The following is a 14,023-nucleotide window of genomic DNA, read 5'->3' as shown; positions in this document are numbered from 1 at the left end:
CTGAATGTACACACAACCAGCCTGTAATGAGTTCAGGAAGGTTATTTATTGTGTTAATGCTGAGGTGAAGACTGCAGTTCCTCTGGTGGCCTATGGGGGGGCTGGCCCCAAACCTGAGTCCATGTTGAATAAAAAAAGATGGACGCAGCCATCAGGACGTCACCTGCTGCTTCACAATAAAACCAGCAAGAGAAAAACTCAAGACTTTTATTGTGAAACAGCCACAGACAGCTTCCTGTTTATCAGTACATCAGCAGCTACGGGGTTAATCCTTGCTGTGGTTTTACACTCTTTGACCCATTACCATAGCAACCATAATTAAAATGCAGCGTTATGAAAATACTTTAAAGCTCCGGCTGTGTTAAAAGAAAATGCTTTAATAATTTATAAACATGACAGCAGGTTAATCTATAATATTTGATAAAGGCCAAATGGAAATTTAAAAAATTAACGTTGTCTCATACGTCCACAGAAACACGCTCACACTGCATAACATACATAAATACTTCAGCCGGTCATCAGACCGTCTCGTCGTCGTTGGGCAGCAGGTTGGTCGACTGCTGCTTCCTCAGATCAGCTTTCTCCTTCAGCCTGAAACACACAGACACAGTGTGTGTCCAATTAAATCCATATTTACTTATAGAGCACTTTTAAAAACAAAGTGCCATACACAGCCCATCAAGTGTAGATTAAATTACTAAAATAAAATAAAATAAAATAAAATAAAACACAGGAATATAAAACAGTACAATAAAAACACCAGCCAGGAGTAAGAACAATAAAACAGATAAAAGCTAAAATTAAAAGCCGAAGTAAAAAGATGTGTTTTAAGTGATGACTTAAGAACCATAAATGTTTAGGACCCACGACAGAGAAGGAACGGTGCACCCACTAAACCCCCCGCCCACCCAGCCAGGCCAAATGTCTTAAAGTAAAAGCATACAATTTCAGTCCCTATTGGTTTTTGTATTTTCTTTAACTTTATTCTTGGGCGTTTCCCATTCAAACATACAAACAAATCAAATGTTTGCCGAACTGATTAAAATATGACGCAGGTATCTCTAACAGAACAGAGTGCATCAGATCATTTAGTTTGGGAAAACAGTTTGTTTGAATTGCATTTACTTTGCCGACCATGGATACATTCAGTACAGACCATCTATTAATGTCACAAAATATCTTCTGCATAATTAACTTTTACCAGATCTTTTAATCGTGGGGGAAATAAGATGCCGAGGTATTTTATTCCTTGCTTCGGCCACTGTAAATCTCCAGATTGGAAGGCTATAGTTGGACAATGAGCTGTTAGTGGTAATGCTTCTGACTTTGACCAATTGGCCCCATATCCAGAGACATTAGAAAACAATTGAATAACATTAAAAAGACTATCGATTTCTCAGGTTCAGAAACTATTAGTAAAATATCATCTGCATATAGCATCAATTTATGATCTACACCAGTGGTACCAGGCCACACAGAAAGACTGAGCAATAAATATATTATTGATTATCTGAGTCTGAAAGCTGTTTCATTTTATAAATCGATCAGATCCATCCGCCTGTGCCTTTAAGCACCTGCCCAGACACTTGTCTCAGTCACGGCGCCCCAAAATGAAGCCCACAAGCTAGCAAAAATGAATAAAAAACAAACGTCTTTGGAGAGCTTCTTCGGAAAGGGGAAAAGGCCTAACGAGGAGACAGAAGAAGAGGAGCCTACCCCTTCAAAAAAAAAGAAACCTGCATTTAAAAGACTATATCAGGAGTCCTATACGGATTTACTGCAACAGGTGATTCTCACACACCAAGTCCGCTCTGAGTGATATGTGGCGACTTCAAAACTGCTTCGGCACTTGGAGACCAAGCACCCTGCATTAAAAGACAAGCCATAGAGTTGTTTGAAAGAAGAAAACGCGAACAAGAAGGACAGAAGCAATTAATGACGGCCAATTATTTAATATCCAGTAGTATCGTGATTACTTGAGGCTTTTTCCTCAATTTTTTTATTGTTTTAAAAAGAATTACACATTTTTATTTTATTTTATTTATTTAATTATTTATTTATGTATTTATTTTATTTTATTTTATTTTATTTTATTTTTTATTTATTTATTTGGGGGGGGGGGGGGGTCCCTGCTTCAGAACGTCCTCAGTCCATTCTCACCAACATCTCCACACCTGCGCTCTGCTCCGTGCGTGAGCAGCGGTGCAGCAATGAAAAATGTCCCCTGTGAAACAATTTACTACCGCGCTGAGTTCCGGACATTTTAGGTCATTTAAAATTCATATCATAACACAAATTCATATAATTCATTGCGGGCCGGCATTGGCCCGCGGGCCGCACATTGAGAACCTAGTCTATCCCCTTCACATCGTTGGAGACAGTCGAAAGTGGAGCAAACATCTTGCTTCTACCTGACCGACGTCATGTGTTGGTTGCTCACCTGTTGCCTCCGGCGTGTCGCCCTCGTCTTGTTCCTCAGCGGCGTCTGGGCCACGTGAGCGTAAAAGTCTGCGTCAGGCGCCGACTTGAAACTTTTAGACATGGTGCAGCTCTTGGATTGTATATCCGCCGGTTTTTAGTTGCTTTTAGCACCGTGTATATACTTTAACAGGGAAAACAGCAGAGCAATGCGGAGCCGTCCACTCGGAGCGCGTCTTCCTCATTGGGTCACGTGACACCTCTTCATTCCCAGTTAAAGCCGCGCAGCAGCATCCTGCAAGTGACGCCTGGCTGAGCCCAGAATAAAGTGCACTGCAATAGTTTAAAGCATTCGTAATAAAAGCGTGAATTAAAATCTCAAAGTGATGCAGAGAAAGGAACGGTTTGGCTCGCTTTGACAACTGCACTGATCTGAGCATCAAGCTTCAGGTTGGAGTCCAGTTTTACGCCCAGATTTGTCACTGTGGACTTTTGATATTGTGTCAGGACAAATCTACATCAGCAGCAGAGGCACCACTGGGCCCAAACAGTATGACCTCTGTCGTAGATTTGCTGACAGCCAGGATTTATCATGTCATCCTCATAAAAATGGAAGGAGACACCATGTTTATTGAGAATTGACCCAAGAGGAAGGAGGTATAGGGAGAAGAGGAGTGGGCCCAGAACAGAGCCTTGGGCCACTCCACAAGTGAGAGGGGCAGCAGAGGACTCGGCAGACCTCACAGAGACATTAAAACTTCTCCCCGTCAGGTATGACCTAAACCACTGTAACACACCGCCCTGGATTCCCACACAGTCTTTTAGTTGAGACAGGAGGATGTCATGGTCCACTGTGTCGAAGGCCGCAGTCAGGTCGAGCAGGACCAGGATGACACAGTGGCCATTAAAAACTTTCAGTAGTGCAGTTTCTGTGCTGTGCTGGGTTTTAAAACCTGACTTGTGTGTGTGTGACACTGGGTCTGAACACAGCAGGGAGTCGAAGTTTAACCCTGATTAACACGGGTTCAGCATCAGCATCAGTTGCTGTCCCTCCCTCTGGGCTTGGTGCTTTGGAGCGCTGGTTTTGGGAGTTCCTGCAGCTTGTTCTCGACACCTCCTCTGGGCAGAACTTTTGTGTGATCGGTCAGAATATATATATATATACATATGTTCATATACATGAACACGTCTGTGCTGCGGATTCAGACAGGACATATCATCCTCAGAAGCTGTCGATTCAGGCTCCTGAGGGTGCAGCTGATAAACTGAGCGTACATTAACTGAACCTCTCACCTGTCGGGGAACTCCACGTCATCGATGGTGTCAGGGAGAGGAGCTCCTCTGGTTTCAGGCAGCAGCAGCACCAACCCTCCAGCCACCACCGCCACCACTCCTGCACCGAGAATCAACGTGGAGATTAACAAGAACACTACAATAAAACAGCATGCTAACAGCTAGCCTAGCTAGAATAATAGTAGTGCTTACTTCTGCAACCTTAGACCTACTAATTGATTAGAGCTCATCAGTTCAAACTGACAAAAACAGGTTTGCAGCTACATGTCATGTTAGCTCACACAGTTGCTGTCTTTACCATGCAGCCTAAAATTAACAAAAGACATTAATTTGACAAAGCTAACTAGCCTAGCTTAGCAGGGTAGCAGTGTATTTCAGGGTTTAAAATATGACATGTATCCTTAAAAACTATAGAAACAACAGCAGGAACCCACCGAAGATGATGAGCGGCAGCTCCTGCCAGACGACGGCCAGTCTGTAGAGCAGGAAAGGCGACACGATGCCTCCGATGTCACAAAGCGTGGAGCAGACCGACACCCCCAGGTTCCTGTGGTCCAACAGGTTCATCTCAGCTTCATGTCAAGAAAAACCCTCAAACCTTCAGCACACAGGCGATCAGATCCTCACCTGACAAAGGTCGGGTAGAGCTCCGTGTTCACAAACACCACCATCTCAAAGGCCATGGTGATCCCCAGTCGACCGATGCAGGCCACCACCGTCTTAAACCAGAACATACCTGAGGGGGGACAGAGAGGAGGAGGAGCAGCAGACGGTGTTTACACCATGAAGGTTTATTTCTGAACCAAACTCACTGTCAGGGATGAAGGCAGCAACAACGCAGGAGGCTCCGGCGACGATGTTGGCGGTGGCGAACGGGAGGCGGCGGCCGATCCGGTCAATGGTGAAGAGGATGAGGAAGGCGGCGGGGAACTCCACCAGGCCGGAGATGAGGAAGTCTATGTAGACATTTCCTCCGGCGATCCCCACCCGCATGATGAGGCCCTGATACACCACAGCACTGGTGAACCTGCAGAGACCAGGACTGAGTCACACACAGCCTCAGTCCTCTGATCCATCACGTTTATTCATGAGGTCTACTGACCAGTTGAACATGAGGATGAACGTGTGTTTTCTCATGTTTGGAGTTCTGACCAGGTCCAGCAAAGACGCAGAGGTGGAGTCGGTTTCATCATCAGTCAGAATCTGGAACAAGACACCAAAGAGACCAACAACCAGTCACACACACCCCCACACAGTCCCTAAGCAACCTAACGTGCATCCGGAGAGACTGTGCGAACTCCACCTGGAAAGGCCGGAGCTGGATTCAAACCCTTCTAACCACGGCACCCATTTAGAACCCATTCGTCGGATTTACCTCTGAGTTCTTGCAGAGTTCCCTTTTGTTCTCTTTGGCCATAGCTTCAGTGATCTCAAAAGCTTCAGAGGAACGCTTCTGAGAGATGAGCCACCTCGGAGACTCCGGGATGAACCTGTCGGTCAAAACCACAAACTCAGACCTCAGCACCTCTTCACATGTACTGAACTTTGAGCTGCAGTTAACCAGTCAGCCAGTCATGTAGCAGCAGGTCTGCAGCTTGAAGTTACAACAGGAACATACCAGTAGTAGGACAGGAAGAGGATGTAGGGGGCAGAGATAACGACCTGCAGCCAGCGCCAGTCCACGATGTAGTAGGCGAGCAGAGGCAGGATCAGGTTGCCAATGCTGAAGAACATCTGGTACAAGATTCCGACCGTCCGCCTGTACTCCACCCCGACGATCTCTGTGACTGTAGGAGGAGAGTATTAAAATGTTTTATTTCTATTCAGAACGATGCGTCAGAGCGCTCATTACGCAGCACGTAGCCGGACATCCAGCCTCCTTTGACTGCGAAGCCGTTGATGGTCCTGAACACCAGTATGGCGATGTAGTTTGGAGCCAAGGCCACCGTGATCCCTGCGACCACGTTGATGAGGTTGGACATGAGGAAACTCAACTTCCTGCCAAACCTGCCGAGGAAAACAGGTTAATAACTCCAAAATTAAACAATAACAGTTCAATATCCTCCTCACCTGTCGGCAAAGTAGCCAAACGCGAAGCTGCCGATGAGGAAGCCGACATTCAGAGTGGACTGGTACATGTCCACCCACCATCCATCCGAACACACCAAGTCGAACTACAGAGACAAATAAACAGGAAGCGTGTAGCATCAAATATTAACAGGAAGATGTTTAGCTCATACTGACTCAGCTGAAGAGTTCTCTCACCTCTGTGACAAACGACTTCCTGCCTTCATACTGATACTCCCAGCCATCCTTTAAAGACACAAGCAAAACACTGAATTCAGCACAGTGCCGGCTAGCAGTTAGCAAGATGTCTGCCACAATCAGCAAGCTTCTGTGTCTCTTTTTAGTGTAAACAAATAAAATGATAAAAATGAGAACATGAGCTAATTTTAGACATTAGAGCTAACATCAGTGGGTGCACATTGCAGTTCACTTATTGGCCACAGGTGTCACTATCACAGAGGATTTTCCCATATTTCTAACCTTTAATACCAGGCAACTTGGGGGCTCTGGTCTAGTGACTCTCTGGTGACTTTTGGAGACATAAAGAAGGTATCGTTCTCCAGTTACTGTCCTCAACGAGCTGCGGGTGTGACCATGACCCCCCCTTAGAACCGTGACACAAACCGACCCGTGGCTTTTGTGACCATGCTTATTATTATTTAAGGCAAAATCAGCAGACCGTGACCACCAGATTAACCCCCCCTGAGCTAACTGACCTTGCAGGCTGTCAGTGGGACTCCCCTCAGGTCCAGCTCCTGAGCGTCACAGGTGATCCCCGTGGTGTTCCAGTCCACCTCGTACTGCTCGCAGCTGCTCGGCTGCAGCTCTCCTGAGCGGTTGGCCAGAGGCGCCGTCAGCATGCGGCTGTCAGCCAGACTCCAGCCGCATGCCTGCCTCCGCTCCACCAGCGCGGCGTCCCGGCACCAGTGGTCAGGGGTGAAACCCTGGAAGATGATGCTGACGTAGACGCCTGCGAAGGGCAACGACAAGAGACAGAACAGGGCGAAGATCCGCCTCTGACAGCGGCCGAACGACCCGGCCTCCTCCAAGAGATCGTCGAAGGTCGCCATCACTATGTGTGTGAAAATGTTGAACTGCTCAACAGGCTGTGGATCGGTGCAGATTCTGTGAGCTCCACGCACCGCTTCACTGCAGGACAACCCGGAGCTAAAGTCCAAAAGGGCCCACTGAACATGAAGCTTAAAGCTGCACAGGAGGTAAGAGCATGTTACTGTTTAATGGACTCGAACAGAGCGTGGAGGGATGACGCAACCACTGACGAACCTGAGCCGCCAAAAAAACAATGACCTGCGCTCCGAGTTCGAGCTGAATGTACACACAACCAGCCTGTAATGAGTTCAGGAAGGTTATTTATTGTGTTAATGCTGAGGTGAAGACTGCAGTTCCTCTGGTGGCCTATGGGGGGGCTGGCCCCAAACCTGAGTCCATGTTGAATAAAAAAGATGGACGCAGCCATCAGGACGTCACCTGCTGCTTCACAATAAAACCAGCAAGAGAAAAACTCAAGACTTTTATTGTGAAACAGCCACAGACAGCTTCCTGTTTATCAGTACATCAGCAGCTACGGGGTTAATCCTCGCTGTGGTTTTACACTCTTTGACCCATTACCATAGCAACCATAATTAAAATGCAGCGTTATGAAAATACTTTAAAGCTCCGGCTGTGTTAAAAGAAAATGCTTTAATAATTTATGAACATGACAGCAGGTTAATCTATAATATTTGATAAAGGCCAAATGGAAATTTAAAAAATTAACGTTGTCTCATACGTCCACAGAAACACGCTCACACTGCATAACATACATAAATACTTCAGCCGGTCATCAGACCGTCTCGTCGTCGTTGGGCAGCAGGTTGGTCGACTGCTGCTTCCTCAGAGCAGCTTTCTCCTTCAGCCTGAAACACACAGACACAGTGTGTGTCCAATTAAATCCATATTTACTTATAGAGCACTTTTAAAAACAAAGTGCCATACACAGCCCATCAAGTGTAGATTAAATTACTAAAATAAAATAAAATAAAATAAAATAAAACACAGGAATATAAAACAGTACAATAAAAACACCAGCCAGGAGTAAGAACAATAAAACAGATAAAAGCTAAAATTAAAAGCCGAAGTAAAGAGATGTGTTTTAAGTGATGACTTAAGAACCATAAATGTTTAGGACCCGCGACAGAGAAGGAACGGTGCACCCACTAAACCCCCCGCCCACCCAGCCAGGCCAAATGTCTTAAAGTAAAAGCATACACTTTCAGTCCCTATTGGTTTTTGTATTTTCTTTAACTTTATTCTTGGGCGTTTCCCATTCAAACATACAAACAAATCAAATGTTTGCCGAACTGATTAAAATATGACGCAGGTATCTCTAACAGAACAGAGTGCATCAGATCATTTAGTTTGGGAAAACAGTTTGTTTGAATTGCATTTACTTTGCCGACCATGGATACATTCAGTACAGACCATCTATTAATGTCACAAAATATCTTCTGCATAATTAACTTTTACCAGGTCTTTTAATCGTGGGGGAAATAAGATGCCGAGGTATTTTATTCCTTGCTTCGGCCACTGTAAATCTCCAGATTGGAAGGCTATAGTTGGACAATGAGCTGTTAGTGGTAATGCTTCTGACTTTGACCAATTGGCCCCATATCCAGAGACATTAGAAAACAATTGAATAACATTAAAAAGACTATCGATTTCTCAGGTTCAGAAACTATTAGTAAAATATCATCTGCATATAGCATCAATTTATGATCTACACCAGTGGTACCGGGCCACACAGAAAGACTGAGCAATAAATATATTATTCATTATCTGAGTCTGAAAGCTGTTTCATTTTATAAATCGATCAGATCCATAATAAAAAACAAATGTCTTTGGAGAGCTTCTTCGGAAAGGGGAAAAGGCCTAACGAGGAGACAGAAGAAGAGGAGCCTACCCCATCAAAGAAAAAGAAACCCGCATTTAAAAGACTATATCAGGAGTCCTATACGGATTTATTGCAACAGGTGATTCTCACACACCAAGTCCGCTCTGAGTGATATGTGGCGACTTCAAAACTGCTTCGGCACTTGGAGACCAAGCACCCTGCATTAAAAGACAAGCCATAGAGTTGTTTGAAAGAAGAAAACGCGAACAAGAAGGACAGAAGCAATTAATGACGGCCAATTATTTAATATCCAGTAGTATCGTGATTACTTGAGGCTTTTTCCTCAATTTTTTATTGTTTTAAAAAGAATTACACATTTTTATTTTATTTTATTTATTTAATTATTTATTTATGTATTTATTTTATTTTATTTTATTTTATTTTTTATTTATTTATTTGGGGGGGGGGGGGGGGGGGGGTCCCTGCTTCAGAACGTCCTCTGTCCATTCTCACCAACATCTCCACACCTGCGCTCTGCTCCGTGCGTGAGCAGCGGTGCAGCAATGAAAAATGTCCCCTGTGAAACAATTTACTACCGCGCTGAGTTCCGGACATTTTAGGTCATTTAAAATTCATATCATAACACAAATTCATATAATTCATTGCGGGCCGGCATTGGCCCGCGGGCCGCACATTGAGAACCTAGTCTATCCCCTTCACATCGTTGGAGACAGTCGAAAGTGGAGCAAACATCTTGCTTCTACCTGACCGACGTCATGTGTTGGTTGCTCACCTGTTGCCTCCGGCGTGTCGCCCTCGTCTTGTTCCTCAGCGGCGTCTGGGCCACATGAGCGTAAAAGTCTGCGTCAGGCACCGACTTGAAACTTTTAGACATGGTGCAGCTCTTGGATTGTATATCCGCCGGTTTTTAGTTGCTTTTAGCACCGTGTATATACTTTAACAGGGAAAACAGCAGAGCAATGCGGAGCCGTCCACTCGGAGCGCGTCTTCCTCATTGGGTCACGTGACACCTCTTCATTCCTAGTTAAAGCCGCGCAGCAGCATCCTGCAAGTGACGCCTGGCTGAGCCCAGAATAAAGTGCACTGCAATAGTTTAAAGCATTCGTAATAAAAGCGTGAATTAAAATCTCAAAGTGATGCCGAGAAAGGAACGGTTTGGCTCGCTTTGACAACTGCACTGATCTGAGCTTCAAGCTTCAGGTTGGAGTCCAGTTTTACGCCCAGATTTGTCACTGTGGACTTTTGATATTGTGTCAGGACAAATCTACATCAGCAGCAGAGGCACCACTGGGTCCAAACAGTATGACCTCTGTCGTAGATTTGCTGACAGCCAGGATTTATCATGTCATCCTCATAAAAATGGAAGGAGACACCATGTTTATTGAGAATTGACCCAAGAGGAAGGAGGTATAGGGAGAAGAGGAGTGGGCCCAGAACAGAGCCTTGGGCCACTCCACAAGTGAGAGGGGCAGCAGAGGACTCGGCAGACCTCACAGAGACATTAAAACTTCTCCCCGTCAGGTATGACCTAAACCACTGTAACACACCGCCCTGGATTCCCACACAGTCTTTTAGTTGAGACAGGAGGATGTCATGGTCCACTGTGTCGAAGGCCGCAGTCAGGTCGAGCAGGACCAGGATGACACAGTGGCCATTAAAAACTTTCAGTAGTGCAGTTTCTGTGCTGTGCTGGGTTTTAAAACCTGACTTGTGTGTGTGTGACACTGGGTCTGAACACAGCAGGGAGTCGAAGTTTAACCCTGATTAACACGGGTTCAGCATCAGCATCAGTTGCTGTCCCTCCCTCTGGGCTTGGTGCTTTGGAGCACTGGTTTTGGGAGTTCCTGCAGCTTGTTCTCGACACCTCCTCTGGGCAGAACTTTTGTGTGATCAGTCAGAATATATATATATATATACATATGTTCATATACATGAACACGTCTGTGCTGCGGATTCAGACAGGACATTATCATCCTCAGAAGCTGTCGATTCAGGCTCCTGAGGGTGCAGCTGATAAACTGAGCGTGCATTAACTGAACTTCTCACCTGTCGGGGAACTCCACGTCATCGATGGTGTCAGGGAGAGGAGCTCCTCTGGTTTCAGGCAGCAGCAGCACCAACCCTCCAGCCACCACCGCCACCACTCCTGCACCGAGAATCAACATGGAGATCAACAAGAACACTACAATAAAACAGCATGCTAACAGCTAGCCTAGCCAGAATAATAGTAGCGCTTACTTCTGCAACCTTAGACCTACTAATTGATTAGAGCTCATCAGTTCACACCGACAAAAACAGGTTTGCAGCTACATGTCATGTTAGCTCACACAGTTGCTGTCTTTACCATGCAGCCTAAAATTAACAAAAGACATTAATTTGACAAAGCTAACTAGCCTAGCTTAGCAGGGTAGCAGTGTATTTCAGGGTTTAAAATATGACATGTATCCTTAAAAACTATAGAAACAACAGCAGGAACCCACCGAAGATGATGAGCGGCAGCTCCTGCCAGACGACGGCCAGTCTGTAGAGCAGGAAAGGCGACACGATGCCTCCGATGTCACAAAGCGTGGAGCAGACCGACACCCCCAGGTTCCTGTGGTCCAACAGGTTCATCTCAGCTTCATGTCAAGAAAAACCCTCAAACCTTCAGCACACAGGCGATCAGATCCTCACCTGACAAAGGTCGGGTAGAGCTCCGTGTTCACAAACACCACCATCTCAAAGGCCATGGTGATCCCCAGTCGACCGATGCAGGCCACCACCGTCTTAAACCAGAACATACCTGAGGGGGGACAGAGAGGAGGAGGAGGAGCAGCAGACGGTGTTTACACCATGAAGGTTTATTTCTGAACCAAACTCACTGTCAGGGATGAAGGCAGCAACAACGCAGGAGGCTCCGGCGACGATGTTGGCGGTGGCGAACGGGAGGCGGCGGCCGATCCGGTCAATGGTGAAGAGGATGAGGAAGGCGGCGGGGAACTCCACCAGGCCGGAGATGAGGAAGTCTATGTAGACGTTTCCTCCGGCGATCCCCACCCGCATGATGAGGCCCTGATACACCACAGCACTGGTGAACCTGCAGAGACCAGGACTGAGTCACACACAGCCTCAGTCCTCTGATCCATCACGTTTATTCATGAGGTCTACTGACCAGTTGAACATGAGGATGAACGTGTGTTTTCTCATGTTTGGAGTTCTGACCAGGTCCAGCAAAGACGCAGAGGTGGAGTCGGTTTCATCATCAGTCAGAGTCTGGAACAAGACACCAAAGAGACCAACAACCAGTCACACACACCCCCACACAGTCCCCAAGCAACCTAACGTGCATCCGGAGAGACTGTGCGAACTCCACCTGGAAAGGCCGGAGCTGGATTCAAACCCTTCTAACCACGGCACCCATTTAGAACCCATTCGTCGGATTTACCTCTGAGTTCTTGCAGAGTTCCCTTTTGTTCTCTTTGGCCATAGCTTCAGTGATCTCAAAAGCTTCAGAGGAACGCTTCTGAGAGATGAGCCACCTCGGAGACTCCGGGATGAACCTGTCGGTCAAAACCACAAACTCAGACCTCAGCACCTCTTCACATGTATTGAACTTTGAGCTGCAGTTAACCAGTCAGCCAGTCATGTAGCAGCAGGTCTGCAGCTTGAAGTTACAACAGGAACATACCAGTAGTAGGACAGGAAGAGGATGTAGGGGGCAGAGATAACGACCTGCAGCCAGCGCCAGTCCACGATGTAGTAGGCGAGCAGAGGCAGGATCAGGTTGCCAATGCTGAAGAACATCTGGTACAAGATTCCGACCGTCCGCCTGTACTCCACCCCGACGATCTCTGTGACTGTAGGAGGAGAGGTATTAAAATGTTTTATTTCTATTCAGAATGATGCGTCAGAGCGCTCATTACGCAGCACGTAGCCGGACATCCAGCCTCCTTTGACTGCGAAGCCGTTGATGGTCCTGAACACCAGTATGGCGATGTAGTTTGGAGCCAAGGCCACCGCGATCCCTGCGACCACGTTGATGAGGTTGGACATGAGGAAACTCAACTTCCTGCCAAACCTGCCGAGGAAAACATGTTAATAACTCCAAAATTAAACAATAACAGTTCAATATCCTCCTCACCTGTCGGCAAAGTAGCCAAACGCGAAGCTGCCGATGAGGAAGCCGACATTCAGAGTGGACTGGTACATGTCCACCCACCATCCATCCGAACACACCAAGTCGAACTACAGAGACAAATAAACAGGAAGCGTGTAGCATCAAATATTAACAGGAAGATGTTTAGCTCATACTGACTCAGCTGAAGAGTTCTCTCACCTCTGTGACAAACGACTTCCTGCCTTCATACTGATACTCCCAGCCATCCTTTAAAGACACAAGCAAAACACTGAATTCAGCACAGCGCCGGCTAGCAGTTAGCAAGATGTCTGCCACAATCAGCAAGCTTCTGTGTCTCTTTTTAGTGTAAACAAATAAAATGATAAAAATGAGAACATGAGCTAATTTTAGACATTAGAGCTAACATCAGTGGGTGCACATTGCAGTTCACTTATTGGCCACAGGTGTCACTATCACAGAGGATTTTCCCATATTTTTAACCTTTAATACCAGGCAACTTGGGGGCTCTGGTCTAGTGACTCTCTGGTGACTTTTGGAGACATAAGGAAGGTATCGTTCTCCAGTTACTGTCCTCAACGAGCTGCGGGTGTGACCATGACCCCCCTTAGAACCGTGACACAAACCGACCCGTGGCTTTTGTGACCATGCTTATTATTATTTAAGGCAAAATCAGCAGACCGTGACCACCAGATTAACCCCCCCTGAGCTAACTGACCTTGCAGGCTGTCAGTGGAACTCCCCTCAGGTCCAGCTCCTGAGCGTCACAGGTGATCCCCGTGGTGTTCCAGTCCACCTCGTACTGCTCGCAGTTGCTCGGCTGCAGCTCTCCTGAGCGGTTGGCCAGAGGCGCCGTCAGCATGCGGCTGTCAGCCAGACTCCAGCCGCACGCCTGCCTCCGCTCCACCAGCGCGGCGTCCCGGCACCAGTGGTCAGGGGTGAAACCCTGGAAGACGATGCCGACGTAGACGCCTGCGAAGGGCAACGACAAGAGACAGAACAGGGCGAAGATCCGCCTCTGACAGCGGCCGAACGACCCGGCCTCCTCCAAGAGATCGTCGAAGGTCGCCATCACTACGCGGAGGTTACGGGTGTTTGAATGTTGAACTGCTCAGCAGGCTGTCGAGTCTGTGAGCTCCGCGCACCGCTTCACTGCAGGACAACCCAGAGCTAAAGTCCAAAAGGGCCCACTGAACATGAAGCTTAAAGCTGCACAGGAG

The 14,023-nt window shown here is 46.8% G+C and overlaps 2 protein-coding genes across 2 annotated transcripts; both read right to left on the bottom strand.

Annotated features, from left to right (window-relative positions):
- Positions 1–27: 27 nt before the first annotated feature.
- LOC114428282 (solute carrier family 22 member 2-like) lies at positions 28–7,211 on the bottom strand. The gene is made up of 12 exons (XM_028396562.1): positions 6,495–7,211; positions 5,977–6,024; positions 5,782–5,885; positions 5,564–5,718; positions 5,330–5,498; positions 5,087–5,201; positions 4,814–4,914; positions 4,524–4,738; positions 4,339–4,447; positions 4,146–4,258; positions 3,712–3,811; positions 28–591 (listed from the first exon to the last, which is right to left on the bottom strand). The coding sequence occupies exons 1-12, from the start codon at positions 6,846–6,848 to the stop codon at positions 519–521; spliced, it is 1,656 nt and encodes a 551-aa protein (XP_028252363.1). The 5' UTR covers positions 6,849–7,211; the 3' UTR covers positions 28–518.
- Positions 7,212–7,294: 83 nt separating this feature from the next.
- Positions 7,295–13,899, bottom strand: LOC114428281 (solute carrier family 22 member 2-like). Its single transcript, XM_028396561.1, has 12 exons — positions 13,522–13,899; positions 13,005–13,052; positions 12,810–12,913; positions 12,592–12,746; positions 12,357–12,525; positions 12,114–12,228; positions 11,841–11,941; positions 11,551–11,765; positions 11,363–11,471; positions 11,170–11,282; positions 10,736–10,835; positions 7,295–7,694 (listed from the first exon to the last, which is right to left on the bottom strand). The coding sequence occupies exons 1-12, from the start codon at positions 13,873–13,875 to the stop codon at positions 7,622–7,624; spliced, it is 1,656 nt and encodes a 551-aa protein (XP_028252362.1). The 5' UTR covers positions 13,876–13,899; the 3' UTR covers positions 7,295–7,621.
- Positions 13,900–14,023: the final 124 nt, after the last annotated feature.

This window comes from Parambassis ranga, chromosome 24 (assembly GCF_900634625.1).
Source record: "Parambassis ranga chromosome 24, fParRan2.1, whole genome shotgun sequence".
NCBI lineage: Eukaryota > Metazoa > Chordata > Actinopteri > Ambassidae > Parambassis > Parambassis ranga.
Note: the sequence above shows the minus strand (reverse complement) of the source record. Positions and strands in the feature narration are given on the sequence as shown.